The following is a 15,427-nucleotide window of genomic DNA, read 5'->3' on the forward strand; positions in this document are numbered from 1 at the left end:
CCTGAAATCTCTTGGATCTTTTAAAATACACTCACACAACATATGGCTTTATAAAATATTATCACCAATAAACCATGTGTCATCCAGGTTGTTTATGAAATGCCAGCTCTGAAAGGTCACAATTTCATCAGACACAGATTTGTGAAATTTTCACTGTAGATATGAGGTAATATGTTTTTTCCACATCATGTCCTCACTTTTCAGGTAAGAGGAATTTGACTCCTTTAAGACTGAAAAACAAGCCATGCCCTCCTCGCTCATTAAAAAAGATTACAGGAAAAAAATTATCACTTCTTCTGAATGATCTGTAAGTAGCTCCTAAACCCTCCTTTTATTCTACTGTATTTAAAACTTTTCTTCTTCTAGTTTCAATCTGAAGTCCTCTCTGATTCTTGCCAGCAACTCTGGTTTAAAAATAACATCCAATGCAGTCATTGCCAGAGCTTTGGCTGTTCTCAAAGTGTAGAACTGAGCTTCTTGTGATCCTAAAGAGGAGAGAAGTTAAATAAAGGTAATTTCATATGTATTACACCTAATTTATTCGTTTTCAGGTTAGCTCTCAATATCTAAATGGCCTCTCCAACTGACCACCACAATACAGTATTTCCTGAGGTGTTCGGTAAAGAAGTGATAATGGGCTAAACTGAGCAGTTAGAAGGGCAGCTACTACTACAAAAAGAGCTCATGTCAAAACATCAACACTTACCTGCAGCTTCAGTATATTGTTCTGTATGATTCAAGGCGTTAGACCCAATGTAAAAATATGGATGAATCCCGGGAACCACAAAAGAAACATTTCCAAAATCGGTAGATCCTTGGAAAGGTAAGACGAATCATGAATTTTTAATTGCTAGTCCAACAGAGCACATGTACCTTAATCTCTATACATCTGACATGATTTATAACTCCTTCCCTTCCAGAAATTCTCTACCCTTTTGGTTTCCATGACTCCACTCTCTACTGACTGGCTTTCTCTATGACTCCCTCTCTAGTCACTTCTGTTGCCTGTTTCCTGAGCACTGGTGATCCCTAGGGCTTCATCTCTGGGTTACTCCTTCCTCTGTGTCCTCAGGCAACCTCCTCAACATTGAAACCTATGTCTTCAATCACCTCTCATGTGTTGACAACCCCTAAGTCTCGACCTAGACAACTTTTGGAATAGGCTATTGAACAGCTTTCCTGAGAAGTCCTATGAAGACCTCAAATTTAACAAATGAATAATTTATACCAACCCACCCTACTTCAGCCTGCTCTTTCCCTTGAACTCTTATCTCGTTGAATGACATCAACACCCTGTTTTTATCTCCAAGTCCCCCTGAGTCTACATCATCAATATCTACCATATTTTAGGAGATACATTTCTAACATGTAAACATGTTAACAATAATGCTCTTTAAAGCACACACAAAAAAAACCTAAAATAACCTGATATACTTATGCATGTTTAAATTCTAATAGTTGTTTGTTATTTCTCAGAAACTGAAAATGTCCCCATATAGCCAAGTCCTTAGTAACCTGTTTACTGATAACTGAGAATGAATTAAAATTCGATTTCCCCTTTAAGTAGCTTACTTAAAAATTAGAACTAAGCAAATTTAAACACTAGAAACACTTAGAATATAAAGCCAAGAGTAGGTTGGCTGTTTCTAAAAGCAAATCTGTTCACATGACATTCTACATTCACTGAAGAGTTCTTTAATGTCTTTCTCCTAACCATTAAGTTTGTAAAAAAGTGTCATTAAAAAGCATAAGCAATACTTCCCCCAACCTCCAAAGTTGTTAAGCAAAACCATTTAACCTTGGATGGTAGTTCCCTTCCTCAAACAGCATGGTATGTCTGAAAGAACTTAATTACCTGAAGGGCCACTGAACATAGCATCTTCTGAAATGAAGTCTATTCCCAGCTTTTTTCCATTTTCAACATAAGCTTTCCACAGACTCTTATTGGGAAGAACATTGTAATAATCATGTGCTCCACCGTTAATTTCCACCTAATAAAAATTATAACACAAATTTAAAATTAATAAATTTGAATTCACGATCTAATTTTCAAATCAACACTGGTTCTCTAACAGGAAGAGGTTTTAAAAGGAGGCGCCTCCCCTTCAGGATATAAACTCTCTCAAATCTTTACTTTAAAAAAAACACATTTTTCTATAGTGGGAGTTCCTAGGACCCTATCTCCTTTATGCTTTACACGCACCAAAGCACACAAGGTCACCTAGTTCTACCAACCAGTAGTCTCAGTTTCAGTCACCTAAACCAGGAGTGGGGGCAGCCAGGAATCTCCACTTTAACCAGCACCCCCAAGTAATTTTGATGCAGGTGGTCCCAAAGCCACATAAGAAACACTGCTCTAGGCTACAGCCCCTAAAAGACAAATCAAGATTTACTAATTTTCAGCCTGGAAAACCCCATGGACAGAGGAGCCTGGTAGGCTGCAGCCCATGGGATCGCTAAGAGTTGGACACAACTGAGCGACTTCACTTTCACTTTTCACTTTCCTGCATTGGAGAAGGCAATGGCACCCCACTCCAGTGTTCTTGCCTGGAGAATCCCACGGACGGAGGAGCCTGGTGGGCTGCTGTCTATGGGGTCGCACAGAGTCGGGCACGACTGAAGCGACTTAGCAGCAGCAGTAGTATACAAACTGACACTGACACCACTACCTGGTCTGAAAGGTATGAAGTACTTTAAGAGAAAGACAGAAGATCCACAGTGTGGAGGGGTTGACTATGGTCCTCATTTATTAATTTCAGTGCATTAAGATACAGAAGCAGTTTACATGTGCCCAGTTAAGAGGATTTACAGATTTAGATTTTATTAAATAAAAAATGGGCAATATTCCCACAAACTAAAGATAATTCCAATAACATTAGCAAAAACCAATTATAAAATGGCAGAGATAATAATTATTTTACTCTTAGCAACATCTAAGTTAGAAACAATGAAAATCTAAACAAAGTCACACAGTTGTGTCTGACTCTTTGTGACTCCAAGGAATTCTCCAGGCCAGAATACTGGAGTTGGTAGCTGTTCCCTTCTCCAGAGGATCTTCCCAACCCAGGGATTGAACCCAGGTCTCCCACATTGCAGGTGGATTCTTTATGAGCTGAGCTACCAGGGAAGCCCAACAGATACTATAAGTCAGCCAAAACATAAAAATTATTAAAAGACTATTTAAGTATAAGAGGAGATAAGCAATCTATCTGATAAGATATTTAAAGTAATAATCATAAATATGCTCAAAGAACTCAGGAGAAGAATGGATGAACAGAAAGAGAAGTTTTAAACAAAGAGTTGGAAAATATAAAAAAGAACTACACAGAGCTAAACAATACAGTAACTGAAATAAGAAATACACTAGAAGAAATCAACAGTAGATTAAATGATACAGAGTAACAGATGAGCAAAGTGGAAGACAAAGTAGTGATAATCACTCAAGCTGAAAAGAAAAAAGAAAAATGAATTTTTAAAAATGAAGACAGTTTAAGAACCCTTTGGGACAACATCGAGAGTATTAACATTTGTATTATAGGGATCCCAAAAGGAGAAGAGAGAGAGAGGAGCAGAGAACATACTTGAAGACATAATAGCTAAAAACTTCTCTAATCTGGTAAACAGACATCTAGTCCAGGAAACACAGAGAATACCAAACAGGATCAACCTGAAAAGGACCATGCTGTCATTAAACAGCAAAAATTAACGATGAAGACAGAATATTAAAAAGCAAAAGAGAAGAGCAACAAGTTACCTACAAGGGAATTCCCATAAGGCTATCAGCTGACTTTTCAGCAGAAACTCTGCAGGCCAGAGGGAGCAGCGCAATATACTTAAAGTGATGGAAGGGAAAACCTACAACCAAGAATACCCTCCTGACAAAGCTTTCATTCAGATTTGAAGCAGAGATCAAAAGTTTCACAGACAAGCAAAAGCTAAGAGTTCAGTATCACAAAGCCCCACCTTTCTAAGAAATGTCTGAAGGACTGTTTAAGCAAAAAAAAAAAAAAGGCCATGATTGAAAATATGAAAATTACAAAAGGAAAAATCTCATTGCCAAAGGTAAATACATGGTAAAAGTAGTAGATCAACCACTTTAAAGCTAGTAGGAAGGTTAAAAGACAGAAGTAGCAAAATCATGTGTAATTATAATAATGAGTTAAGGGACACACAAAAGAAAAAGGTGTAAAATACGGTATCAAAAGCAGTAACTGTGACAGGAGGAATAAAAACAAAAGATAGGTTTGGCTGATTTTGCCATAAAGTTGCCTTCATAGCAACTATATAGAGCAATTCTAAAAGCATAACTGCCAATAAGGAAAAATATAACTTGCAGAAAGGCAGGGATTCTAGCTCAGCAATACCAGTTATTCTAAGTCCTGTGTGATAAGACAACTGTGGTCTTCCCTGTGCGAACACCGAACACCGAGTAAAATAAATAAGAATGAAAGACTTTCAAATCAACTGATTTTTGCATATTCAAGACACTGCCAAATGAAAGCAAGGCAAAATTAGGTTCTAATGTAACTTAATATAGACAGTCCCAGCCCACATATATACTTCTGATTATAACTTAGATTAACTCTTAAAAGTTCTTACTGTGCACCCAGTAGCCAAAGCTGCAGCTCTGAAGCAATCTTCTGCCTTTTTGGTCAAAACTGGAAGTTCTTTCATTGAGGGTGCACGGAAGTAATAGATTAACTCAGAATAAGAGGGAATGATATTGGGTTTTACACCACCATTTTTTATTATACCTATAAAAAGAACCAAATTACTGGAATTGAACTTGGAGCTTGGAGACCATTCCTTTAGTTTAAATACAACCATAAAGTTTTTCAGCCAAAACAAATATACAGAAAAATAGTTTAAACTTATTACCTTCACATATACACCAATCAAGATTTTGATGTTATTCAAGTTTCAATGCATTGTGGGATACTTACTGGCTAACAGGAAAAATAAAATAACTGTCTGTATGTACTTTAGCCTGAGGAATTTACATGATGTTAATAAATTATGATTCTTGACTAAAAAGAAACTGTCAGAAATTTTTACAAGTATTGTTAGCCTTCTGAAAGGGAGTTTTATTTCAGTGGGCTTTCTCACAGTTGTATATTTTGCTAAACTTTTGACATAAGGAAAAACCCCAATGGTATGAGGTTCTATAATTACCCTCATATCTTAGGAATCCCACTTTAAATGGCGTTTGGCTCTGGGGAAATATTTGAGAATATTTTTATGTCAATAAGAAACCAATACAAATCAAAGATCACAAAGTATACTCTCAGCTGTCAAAACAAATGCATTTATTTGGAACTACACTGAGAAGGAAGATGTATCCATTCAAAATAATAACTAAAATAAATAAGCAAAGCCTAATATTTTATGACCTGCTTTTTTTAAAAAGTATTTTTACATATTCATGTTTGGTCCTTTTAAAGACACTAAAGTAGAAAATTGGTAAAAGTGCAGTTACGAACTAATTTTAGAGTACAGCAAAATCGGGTAAAGAAGAGATTTGAAGTAGAATACTTTCCCAAAGCATAAGGAAAGAAACTAAAAAATAAATCTGCAACTTCAAGACAGTACTTTATTACTGTATTTACATTAAAGTGCTACACATAATTTTAAATTATGCATAATACGTTTACTTAGGATTAACAGCACTTGAATATATAAAACCAGTAACCATCAATTTTTTTTAAATGAGAAAACAATGAAATTTTGTTATCAAGAAACAGGATAACTGGGAAATCAAGTTCTAACTTTCAAATACCAACAGAAAGAACATATATCCTTTACATAAAAACATCAGTTCTAATACTCAAAATGACCATACTATTTATGTACAAATAATCTTAACCACATGTAAACAAACATCTACTATCCTGCCCCAGGAATTTCTGAAAATGTTAAAAAATTTTTTGAATATTCATACAGTACATAAAATGTCCCCAATTTTTTTTACATTTAAAAAAATTTATGTATTTGTTTTAAACCCCAATTTTTTTCATCAAATAGTCTATTAAAGAATTGTATTGCACTCAAATATATTAAGCACCATCTATTACCCAAAGTATCTGACATTTGTACCATGAACTCTCCAGGTTGGTTTCAGTTGCTGTCTTAACACAGACAGATTGTTGTAAGCGAGGACAGCAGCATCTAATGCATTCAGCCCTTCCCAGGGATAAGCAGCAGCATGAGACGCTTTACCGTAGTACTTCACAGTCACACTAGGAAATAAAACATCATTAGGGATTACTTTTTTCAATATCACTAAACAAAGAAAACCCAATCATTATTCAAAATTAATTCACACTGCTGGAATTTTTATTTGCAAATTATTTGTAGCAATAATGTATCAATTTACATATTTTAGTTCTAATTTACATGTAAAACAGGAACTAACACAAAGAAGGCAGTCCAAAAAAGAATTTTGCTCAAACTCCTCTTCAAATTAAATCTGTACACCATTAAACTTAAATAAACAATCCAATACTGTATTAAGTGCTGGTATTACAAAAAAGATGGCTCCTGTCTTCTACACTGTATTGTGACAGTTCTCTATCAAAGGTCTGCAGAAACTCAGATAATTCTGTCTTAGGGGTGGGGAAAGGTCAAGGAAAGCCAAAAGGAGGTCACTTTTTTGTGTGTGTGGGTTTTTATTTTTACTTTTTTTTTTTTTGCAGAGCTACCCCGCTTATGGATTTTTAGCTCTCTGAGGAGGGATCAAATTCTGTGCCCTCAGCAGTGAGTGCACAGAGTTCTAACCAGTGGACTACCAGAGATTTCCCAGGATGTAATATTTGAAATGGGTTAAGAAAACCTCTAAAAATCAGATTAAACTCACAATTTTATAAATACTATTGCTTTAAGTCAGCTGTTCCTGATCAATACTTTATTAATGTTCCAGAATACCCGTATCACTAAAGCCTTAAAATTTTATACACTGTTTTCTCACTTTCAAATAGTTCTCATGCTAGTCTAACTACTCAGATACAATAAAAAACAAATTTCAAGGGATTAGATCTGACAGACAGAGGGCCTGAAGAACTATGGACGGAGGTTTGTGACACTGTACAGGAGGCAGGGATCAAGACCATTCCCAGGAAAAGAAATGCAAAAAGGCAAAACGGTTGTCTGAGGAGACCTTATAAATAGCTGTGAATAGAAGAGAAGCAAAAGGCAAAGGAGAAAAGGAAAGATATACCCATTTGAATGCAGAATTCCAAAGAATAGCAAGGAGAGATAAGAAAGCCTTTCTCAGTGATCAATGCAAAGAAATAGAGGAGAACAACAGAATGGGAAAGTCTAGAGATTTCTTCAAGAAAATTAGAGATACCAAGGGAACATTTCATGCAAACATGGGTATAATAAAGGACAGAAATGGTATGGACCTAACAGAGGCAGAAGATATTAAGAAGAGGTGGCAAGAATACACAGAAGAACTATACAAAAAAGACCTTCATGACCCAGATAATCACAATGGTGTGATCACCAACCTAGAGCCAGATATTCTGGAATGTGAAGTCAAGTGGGCCTTAGAAAGCATCACTATGAACAAAGCTAGTGGAGGTGATGGAATTCCAGTTGAACCATTTCAAATCCTAAAAGATGATGCTGTGAAAATGCTGCACTCAATATGCCAGCAAATTTGGAAAACTCAGCAGTGGCCACAGGACTGGAAAAGGTCAGTTTTCATTCCAATCCCAAAGAAAGGCAATGCCAAAGAATGCTCAAACTACTGCACAATTGCACTCATCTCACACGCTAGTAAAGTAATGCTCAAAATTCTCCAACCCAGGCTTCAGCAATACGTGAACCATGAACTTCCAAATGTTCAAGCTGGTTTTAGAAAAGGCAGAGGAACCAGAGATCAAATTGCCAACATCCACTGGATCATCGAAAAAGCAAGAGAGTTTCAGAAAAACATCTACTTCTGCTTTATTGACTATGCCAAAGCCTTTGACTGTGTGGATCACAATAAACTGTGGAAAATTCTGAAAGAGATGGGAATACCAGACCACCTCACCTGCCTCTTGAGAAACCTGTATGCAGGTCAGGAAGCAACAGTTACAACTGGACATGGAACAACAGATTGGTTCCAAATTGGGAAAGGAGTATATCAAGGCTATATATTGTCACCCTGCTTCTTTAACTTATATGCAGAGTACATCATGAGAAACGCTGGGCTGAATGAAGCACAAGCTGGAATCAAGACTGCCGGAAGAAATATCAGTAGCCTCAGATATGCAGATGATACCACCCTTCTGGCAGAAAGCGAAAAACTAAAGAGCCTCTTGATGAAAGTGAAAGAGGAGAGTGAAAAAGTTGGCTTAAAGCTCAACATTCAGAAAACGAAGATCATGGCATCTGGTCCCATCACTTCATGGCAAATAGACGGGGAAACAGTGTCAGACTTTATTTTTTTGGACTCCAAAATCACTGCAGATGGTGACTGCAGCCATGAAATTAAAAGACGCTTACTCCTCAGAAGGAAAGTTATGACCAACCTAGACATCATATTAAAAAGAAGAGACATTGCTTTGCCAACAAAGGTCCGTCTAGTCAAAGCTATGGTTTTTCCAGTAGTCATGTGTGGATGTGAGAGTTGGACTATAAAGAAAGCTGAGCGCCAAAGAATTGATGCTTTTGAACTGTGGTGTTAGAGAAGACTCTTGAAGAGTCCCTTGGACTGCAAGGAGATCCAACCAGTCCATTCTAAAGGAGATCAGTCCTGAATATTCATTGGAAGGACTGATGCTGAAGCTGAAACTCCAATACTTTGGCCACCTGATGCGAAGAACTGACTCATTTGAAAAGACCCTGATGCTGGGAAAGACTGAAGGCGGGAGGAGAAGGGGACGACAGAGGATGAGATGGCTGGATGGCATCGTTGACTCAATGGACATGAGTTTGAGTAAACTCCAGAAGTTGGTGATGGACAGGAAGGCCTGGAGTGCTGCAGTCCATGGGGTTGCAAAGAGTTGGACATGACTGAGTGACTGAACTGAACTGAAGGTTTAAAGAAAGGATTACATATTAAATAGTTATTTACAAAGATGACTTGCTTTGACAATACTTTTTAAGCCTGAATAATAGTACCCATGTGTAAATTAATAAAAAGTCACTTAGATTTTTTTTTTAAATGAGTAGATTCAGGAGGCTCATGACAATTCTTACTGATTCCAAACATTCAATTAACAAAACAAAACAAGTAAAAGCATTCAAGTAAAATACATTTTAAAAATTTTAGGATACTTGTTATTTCCTCAATATATATCTTATCACCATCACTCAGAAACTGGAATTTTAACAAAACTGGTGATAAATATTATAAAATAGAAAAGGATGTCCTTTATGAAAAGGATTCTAGCACTATTTTTTCTAGGATTCAAATCTATGTACAATTAAAGCACAATAAACTACAGGAAAAGAAATGCTAATGCTTGTTTTGTATTAGCATTAGTATTTTAGGCTTAAAAACGTATTTAAAAAGTGATGTGGAATGATATTCAAGACATACTGTTTAATTTAAAAAGCAAGAGCAAGATCAACAATATATTTAGAATAATATTTTTTGGGGAAATCCTCCTTTAAAATTTAATTTATACATGTACCTATTTTATGGCTATTAATACACCCTAAAAGTTCTGGAAGAATATATATCTCTAGAAAAGGACAGGATGTGACACAGTGCTTTATTTATTGTTACAGATTTTTAGCATAAATAGATGAGTAATTTTTTTAAATTTTTGTTCTTGTTCTCTTTCCACCTTAGAAGATGGCCAATGAAAATCTAAGAAGTCAGATACTAAGAAAAGGCCTGAGGCCAAAAGGGCTGACTTCAGGATCAAGGCCAATAAACCTACCTAACCCTAAATCCTAGAAGGCTAATGGACTGGGAAGCCTGCCTGCAGCCACTGGCCCCTTCTAGCCAGAGGCATTGGCAGAGATTTCTAATCTCTAAAGTTTTTCAGAGGTGTACTACTATACATCATCCTTGAAACCAAAGACGAAAGATTCTTCCTCCTGTCACAACACCAATTTCTGGTGATAAGGCCGAAGACACCAGGACAGTTAAAATACTCACCCTCTGAAAACAGGGGATGCAGAGAGGTAGGTTAACTGAACTATCCTTAGCACTGAACTATCACTAGCCCTCCTGGGTTGGTTCCTCTATTACTCTCTAGATACTGCAGAGAATGTAGGGTTTTCCTGAAGCACCTGAGCAGTGGCTCCTTGGAACCAAACTACTAACTGGACCATTAACTATTATGGTGAAACTTCTGATGTAAAAATTTAAACCACTTCAATGATGCACCCAGGTACCAAAATAAATAAGAAGTTTCTTTCAACTTGATTACTCACTCATGTTCAGCAACATCAGGTAGATAAGCAGCATTCTCTTGAGATGGATGGGCCATAAAAACAACATCAAGATTTTTGAAAGCCCCGGCTTCAATTAAATCAATTTTGCCACCACCATCTTCCTCTGCAGGGGTTCCCAGGACAATTACCTAGAAAGAAATAACTGTGTCAGAGGGACAAAAATTCCTAGTAGGAAATGTCAGTCAGATTTCCTTGCATATATATTCACAATCTACATCAAACTATGAAGAGAGATTTTGTTCTCTGACTCTTAAATTATGCAATGGGCATAAATATATGGTGCTAAATTAATCACAAACTTGCAGTTGACATTATTATACCAATTTATTGCAGAGTATGTACTAAAACCTCTACAGGAAATTTTTCCCAATCTTCTAACACAATTTTATATAACTAATGTCAAAGATGAAAAAAGATAAGTACTATATACTAAGTCCCTCAAAATTATTTAGGACTTATTTCTTAAAGCTTTTATTTGATTATCTTTTAGTATATGTATATAATGATTCATAATCACTTTACTGTAAGGAACTTTTTAGTTACTAGTTATCCTCACAACAACCCTGTGAGGTAGGTAAGAGATTCTTGTCATCATTTTAAGAAAGGTGGTTTTGAGGCACGGAGTCAAGTGTCTTGCCCCAGGTCACAGAGCAAGTCTTAAGGCAGAGCTGGGATAGATACCCTGACCTTCAGGCCTGAACTTTGTTTCTTTACTAAACTACCTCTTTAAAAGGTCTTAACACATTAATCCTTTATGAAAAATATTAAATAAATCTTAATACCACAGTTAGAAATGGCCAACTGTTACACAAACTTACTAATTCGATTCCACCAGCTCAACCAGGCAGATTTATTGGTCACCAAACACCTAATTAAACAAAAGAGAACTTTACAGAATAAACATTTTACTTTGATATTTAAACTTTAACTTCTTCAAACAATTTTTAAAAGTAAAGACAAATTATCTATAAACAACTAATACACTTTCAAGGTCACGTACAAGAACACAATGAAACAAGCTGGAAAAAGTCTTGGCTTGCAAAGAGAATCAACATAAAACTCCATTTTCAGGTAAGACAGATAACCTTCTAAATCTGAGTATTCAAAATCAGAAGTGTGTATACTTCCAGGCATCCAAACTCTTATATTAAGCTGCTTTTTACTCTTAATCTTTGACTCAAGAAATCTGATGACTTTTCAGGTTAAATCTTGCTGACTTCTCTGAACCTTTCATAAACCTGGTTAAAGCTAAACCTCTCCAGTGTTTCATGCAACAGCAAAGGACACCTCCTCCCCCAAACAAAACAAAATCCTAGCCAGATGAAAAACAATGGCCCAATCAGAGGCAGAAAAGAGAAGGCAGCTAAACAGAAAAAGCCACAAAAGATGGAACTGTTAGAATAAAAGAGAAAGGTTACTGACGCTGGAAAAAAATGGGCTAAAGAATATGAAATATAACACTAGTCTTCCCCTTAACCGGAATGGTGCTGACTGAATCTTAGCTCACAGAATGAAGAATATACAATTTGGAAAAACAGAGTAACACAAGATTAAACTTGCCCACCTGGTGGGCTGCCGTCTATGGGGTCGCACAGAGTCGGACACGACTGAAGCGACTTAGCAGCAGCAGCAGCAGCACGGCTAACATAAACAACATTTCCCTGTTTAATTTCGAGTTAATTTCTTAAAATCACGAAATAAACTTTAAGACTTAAGGATCAACTCATCTATGTTCTTAATGGTCACTCTCTTCCCATTTTCTGTATACTTCTAGAAGTTTTGTAGTTCTACTGGCTGAACATTTCCTATCCAAACTCCAATGATTCTAACCACAACAGCTTCTAGAACTGCCACAAACAAAAAAAAAAATATTTGGAGTCTAACAAGGAGGGTCTGCAGGTCTCCCTACAATAACTACTTCCTTCTAGAGCTTGCACAAGCTTGTCAGCCAATTGCGATTGCCCCATTACCAAAAATAAGCCATCACGAAAACCAGGCTTGGTTCTAAGGTTCTTTCCTAAGGGAGAAAGTCAACTCAATTGTTTACAACTATACAGGAGAAACTTCCCTGGCTCAGACGGTAAAAGCATCTGAGATCCCCTGGAGAACGAAATGGCAATCCACTCCAGTACTCTTGCCTGGAAAATCCCATGGACGGAGAAGCCTGGTAGGCTACAGTCCGTGGGGTCACAAAGAGTCGAACACGACTGACTGACTTCACCTCACATACAGGAGAGAAAAAGCAAAAATCTGTAAAATGTCGCTAGGTCTGCAACTCATGAACTACTGATTTTGATCCAGGGATTCTGCCCACTATAGCAAAGGCCAGGACATCGAGCGCTGTCTCTTACACCTGCCCCGGGGTGGGAAGGGACTGATGCGCAAGGGAAGCGCCAGCTGCCGCCCTTCTCCGGTCGGTCCCGGACTGGGCAGGCAAAGAGAGCCCCACTCCCGGGTCCCACCTCACCTTCACCGGCAGAGGCAGTCCGGCGAGGCTCTCCAGGGCCCCCTTCACGCCCAGGGCGGCCGCCGCCCCGACCTCGGCGATCAGGTTGTGGCCGCAGGCGTGCCCGATGCCGGGCAGCGCGTCGTACTCGCATAGAAAGCCCAGGTGCAGCGGGCGCGGTGCCGCCCAGCCCCCCGGCGACCCCCACTCCGCGCGGAAGGCCGTGGCCAGCTGGTAGTGCGGCTGCACGGCCCACGACCCGGCCGGGGTCTCGCTCTGGAAGAAGCGCGTCAGCACTCCGTGGGCGTGATGCTCCTCGTAGGCCAGCTCGGGCTCGCTCCAGATGGCGCGGCTCAGGGCCCCCAGGCGCTCGGCCGCCGCGTCGACGCACTCCGCCGCGCGCAGCTTCAGCAGCTCCAGATCGGAGACGCTGGCGCAGGCACCCCCTTCCACCGGCCGCTCCTCTCCGGGTCTCATCGTGCCTACAGCCTGTGACCGGTCAGCAGTTCTCGCCGTGGAACGCTGGCCGCTCCCGGCGGCCCACCGAGCCTGCGTACACACCCGGCGTCCGCGGAGGTCGTCGCCACAGCTCCCGGGAGACCCGCCCCCGAGTCCCCCCGGCCCCGCCTCCAGAGCCTCGCCCGAAACGTGCTCCGCCCCTTCTGCAGCCCGCAGGTGCTCCGCCCCCCAGTCCGGGCGCGGGTCGCTGGGAAAAACCCGGTTCTGGCGCTTCCTCCGCTCTTCTCAGGTCTCGTGGCTGTCCTGACAATTGATCTATGCTCTAAGGATATTATTCCTTGCCCGTCGTTGCTTCTGTCCCACAGTAGCAGAATGGGGACGGTTTCATTGGCTAATAGGTATCAGAGGCAGACCAAGTGAACGTTTGTTGATATTCAGAGTCGATAAGTCGTGTCCGACACTGCGACCCCGTCGACTGTAGCCCGCCAGGCTCCTCTGTCCATGAGATTTTCGGGCAAGAATACTGGAATGGGTTGCCATTTCCTTCTCCAGGGGATCTTCCCAACCCAGGGATTAAAACACAACCCCTCTCCCCCCACCTCAGCCCCAGCACGTGCTGCAGTGCAGGTGGATTCTTTATCGCTGAACCAACCAGGGGAGTCAAGTGGAACATAGTCTCCCTGAAAAACCAGCTCTCTCTAAAATAGGAATAAGCCACTTTGTTTCTAGAATAGTAATACAAATTTATACAAGGTTTTTAGTTCATAAAATTGGGTGCCAATGTAAATGGTTTGCAAAGAACACCGGTCTATAGACTACGAACTTCACTTTGCGGTTTGCCCTCACTTTCTTCTCCTTGAGGTTATTACTGTGTAATAGAAAAGCTGAAACTACTGTATATGGCTTTCTCGTTAGAATCAGTACTCACTAATGACTGGAACAGCGTCTGGAACGCAGTAAGCACTATCTATGTATTCCCTTTATAGTCTATTTGAGTGGAATAGAATTAGAATTAAGAATTTAAAATGAGGTTTTTTTGTTTTTGTTTTTTAAAGCGCAAAACAAAGTTAATTAAAAGATGACAGAGGATGAGATGGCTGGATGGCATCACTGACTCGATGGACGTGAGTCTTGAGTGAACTCTGGGAGTTGGTGATGGACAGGGAGGCCTGGCGTGCTGCGATTCATGGGGTCGCAAAGAGTCGGACACGACTGAGCGACTGATCTGATCTGATACTCATTCTACTTTGTTGATTTGACTATGTTTTTTTTAATAGTAACAGCTTTGACAGAGAACATATTTTCTGTTTTCACTTACAATTTTGAGGCTGAACTCAAGTAACATGAGGTGTGCGGTTGCTGTCCACGTTATAACTCGGTTTTAGATTACCCAATGAAGAAATTCAAGATTCTCCAGAGTGAAGCACAAAGTCTGAAAAACTGTTGTTGATGATATAACTATTAATAGCACGGTAGAGATTTATAATCTAAGGTGTTCCACATAGTAAAAGCTTCCATCAGCATCTCATACCCTATCACCTCTATTCTTAATTTGTCACAATTAGGTTAAATCAGACAGAATATATTCATGTAATAAGACAAATATATTTTTAAAAATATTTTTGGTATGAATCTTTTTTAAAGCCTTCATTGAATTGCTACAGTATTGCATCTGTTTTATGTGGGATGTTAGCTTCCCAACCAGGGATTGAACCCACACCCCCTTCATTGGAAGGGGACGTCTCAACCACTGGACCACCAGGGAAGTCCCCCAAATGTGTTTTTTTTTTGAAAATGCATTTCTGATCTAAAGAAAGCTAATATACATGAAGACTATCTACTGCTGCTTTTACCTACTACATGTATTGACATCCTAGAGTATGTTAAAATACTAGAGTAATGTCACATTCTAGATCAGAAAATACTGTCATTCTCAGTCTAACCAAAACTCAGCTCTAGAGACAACAAAGGTGGAATTAAATTCCTGGACCCTCTTGTCTATGCTTAATAAAGTTACCAAGATACACTCCTGCAGTAATCTCCTTTGAGTCTATGTGATTCCGCATTACTGTGCTCAGCTGGCTGAAAAACTGGCCTTGTTTGAGTAAAAACAATAGGTGACATTTG

The 15,427-nt window shown here is 39.2% G+C and overlaps 1 protein-coding gene across 1 annotated transcript; it reads right to left on the reverse strand.

Moving 5' to 3' along the window:
* Positions 1-345: 345 nt before the first annotated feature.
* On the reverse strand, positions 346-13,318 carry PM20D2 (peptidase M20 domain containing 2). Its single transcript, NM_001192533.1, has 7 exons — positions 12,863-13,318; positions 10,375-10,523; positions 6,094-6,236; positions 4,600-4,754; positions 1,856-1,991; positions 707-814; positions 346-485 (listed from the first exon to the last, which is right to left on the reverse strand). Exons 1-7 carry the CDS (start codon positions 13,316-13,318, stop codon positions 346-348), a joined length of 1,287 nt encoding a protein of 428 aa, NP_001179462.1.
* Positions 13,319-15,427: the final 2,109 nt, after the last annotated feature.

Source organism: Bos taurus, chromosome 9, assembly GCF_002263795.3.
Source record: "Bos taurus isolate L1 Dominette 01449 registration number 42190680 breed Hereford chromosome 9, ARS-UCD2.0, whole genome shotgun sequence".
Classification (NCBI taxonomy): Eukaryota; Metazoa; Chordata; class Mammalia; order Artiodactyla; family Bovidae; genus Bos; species Bos taurus.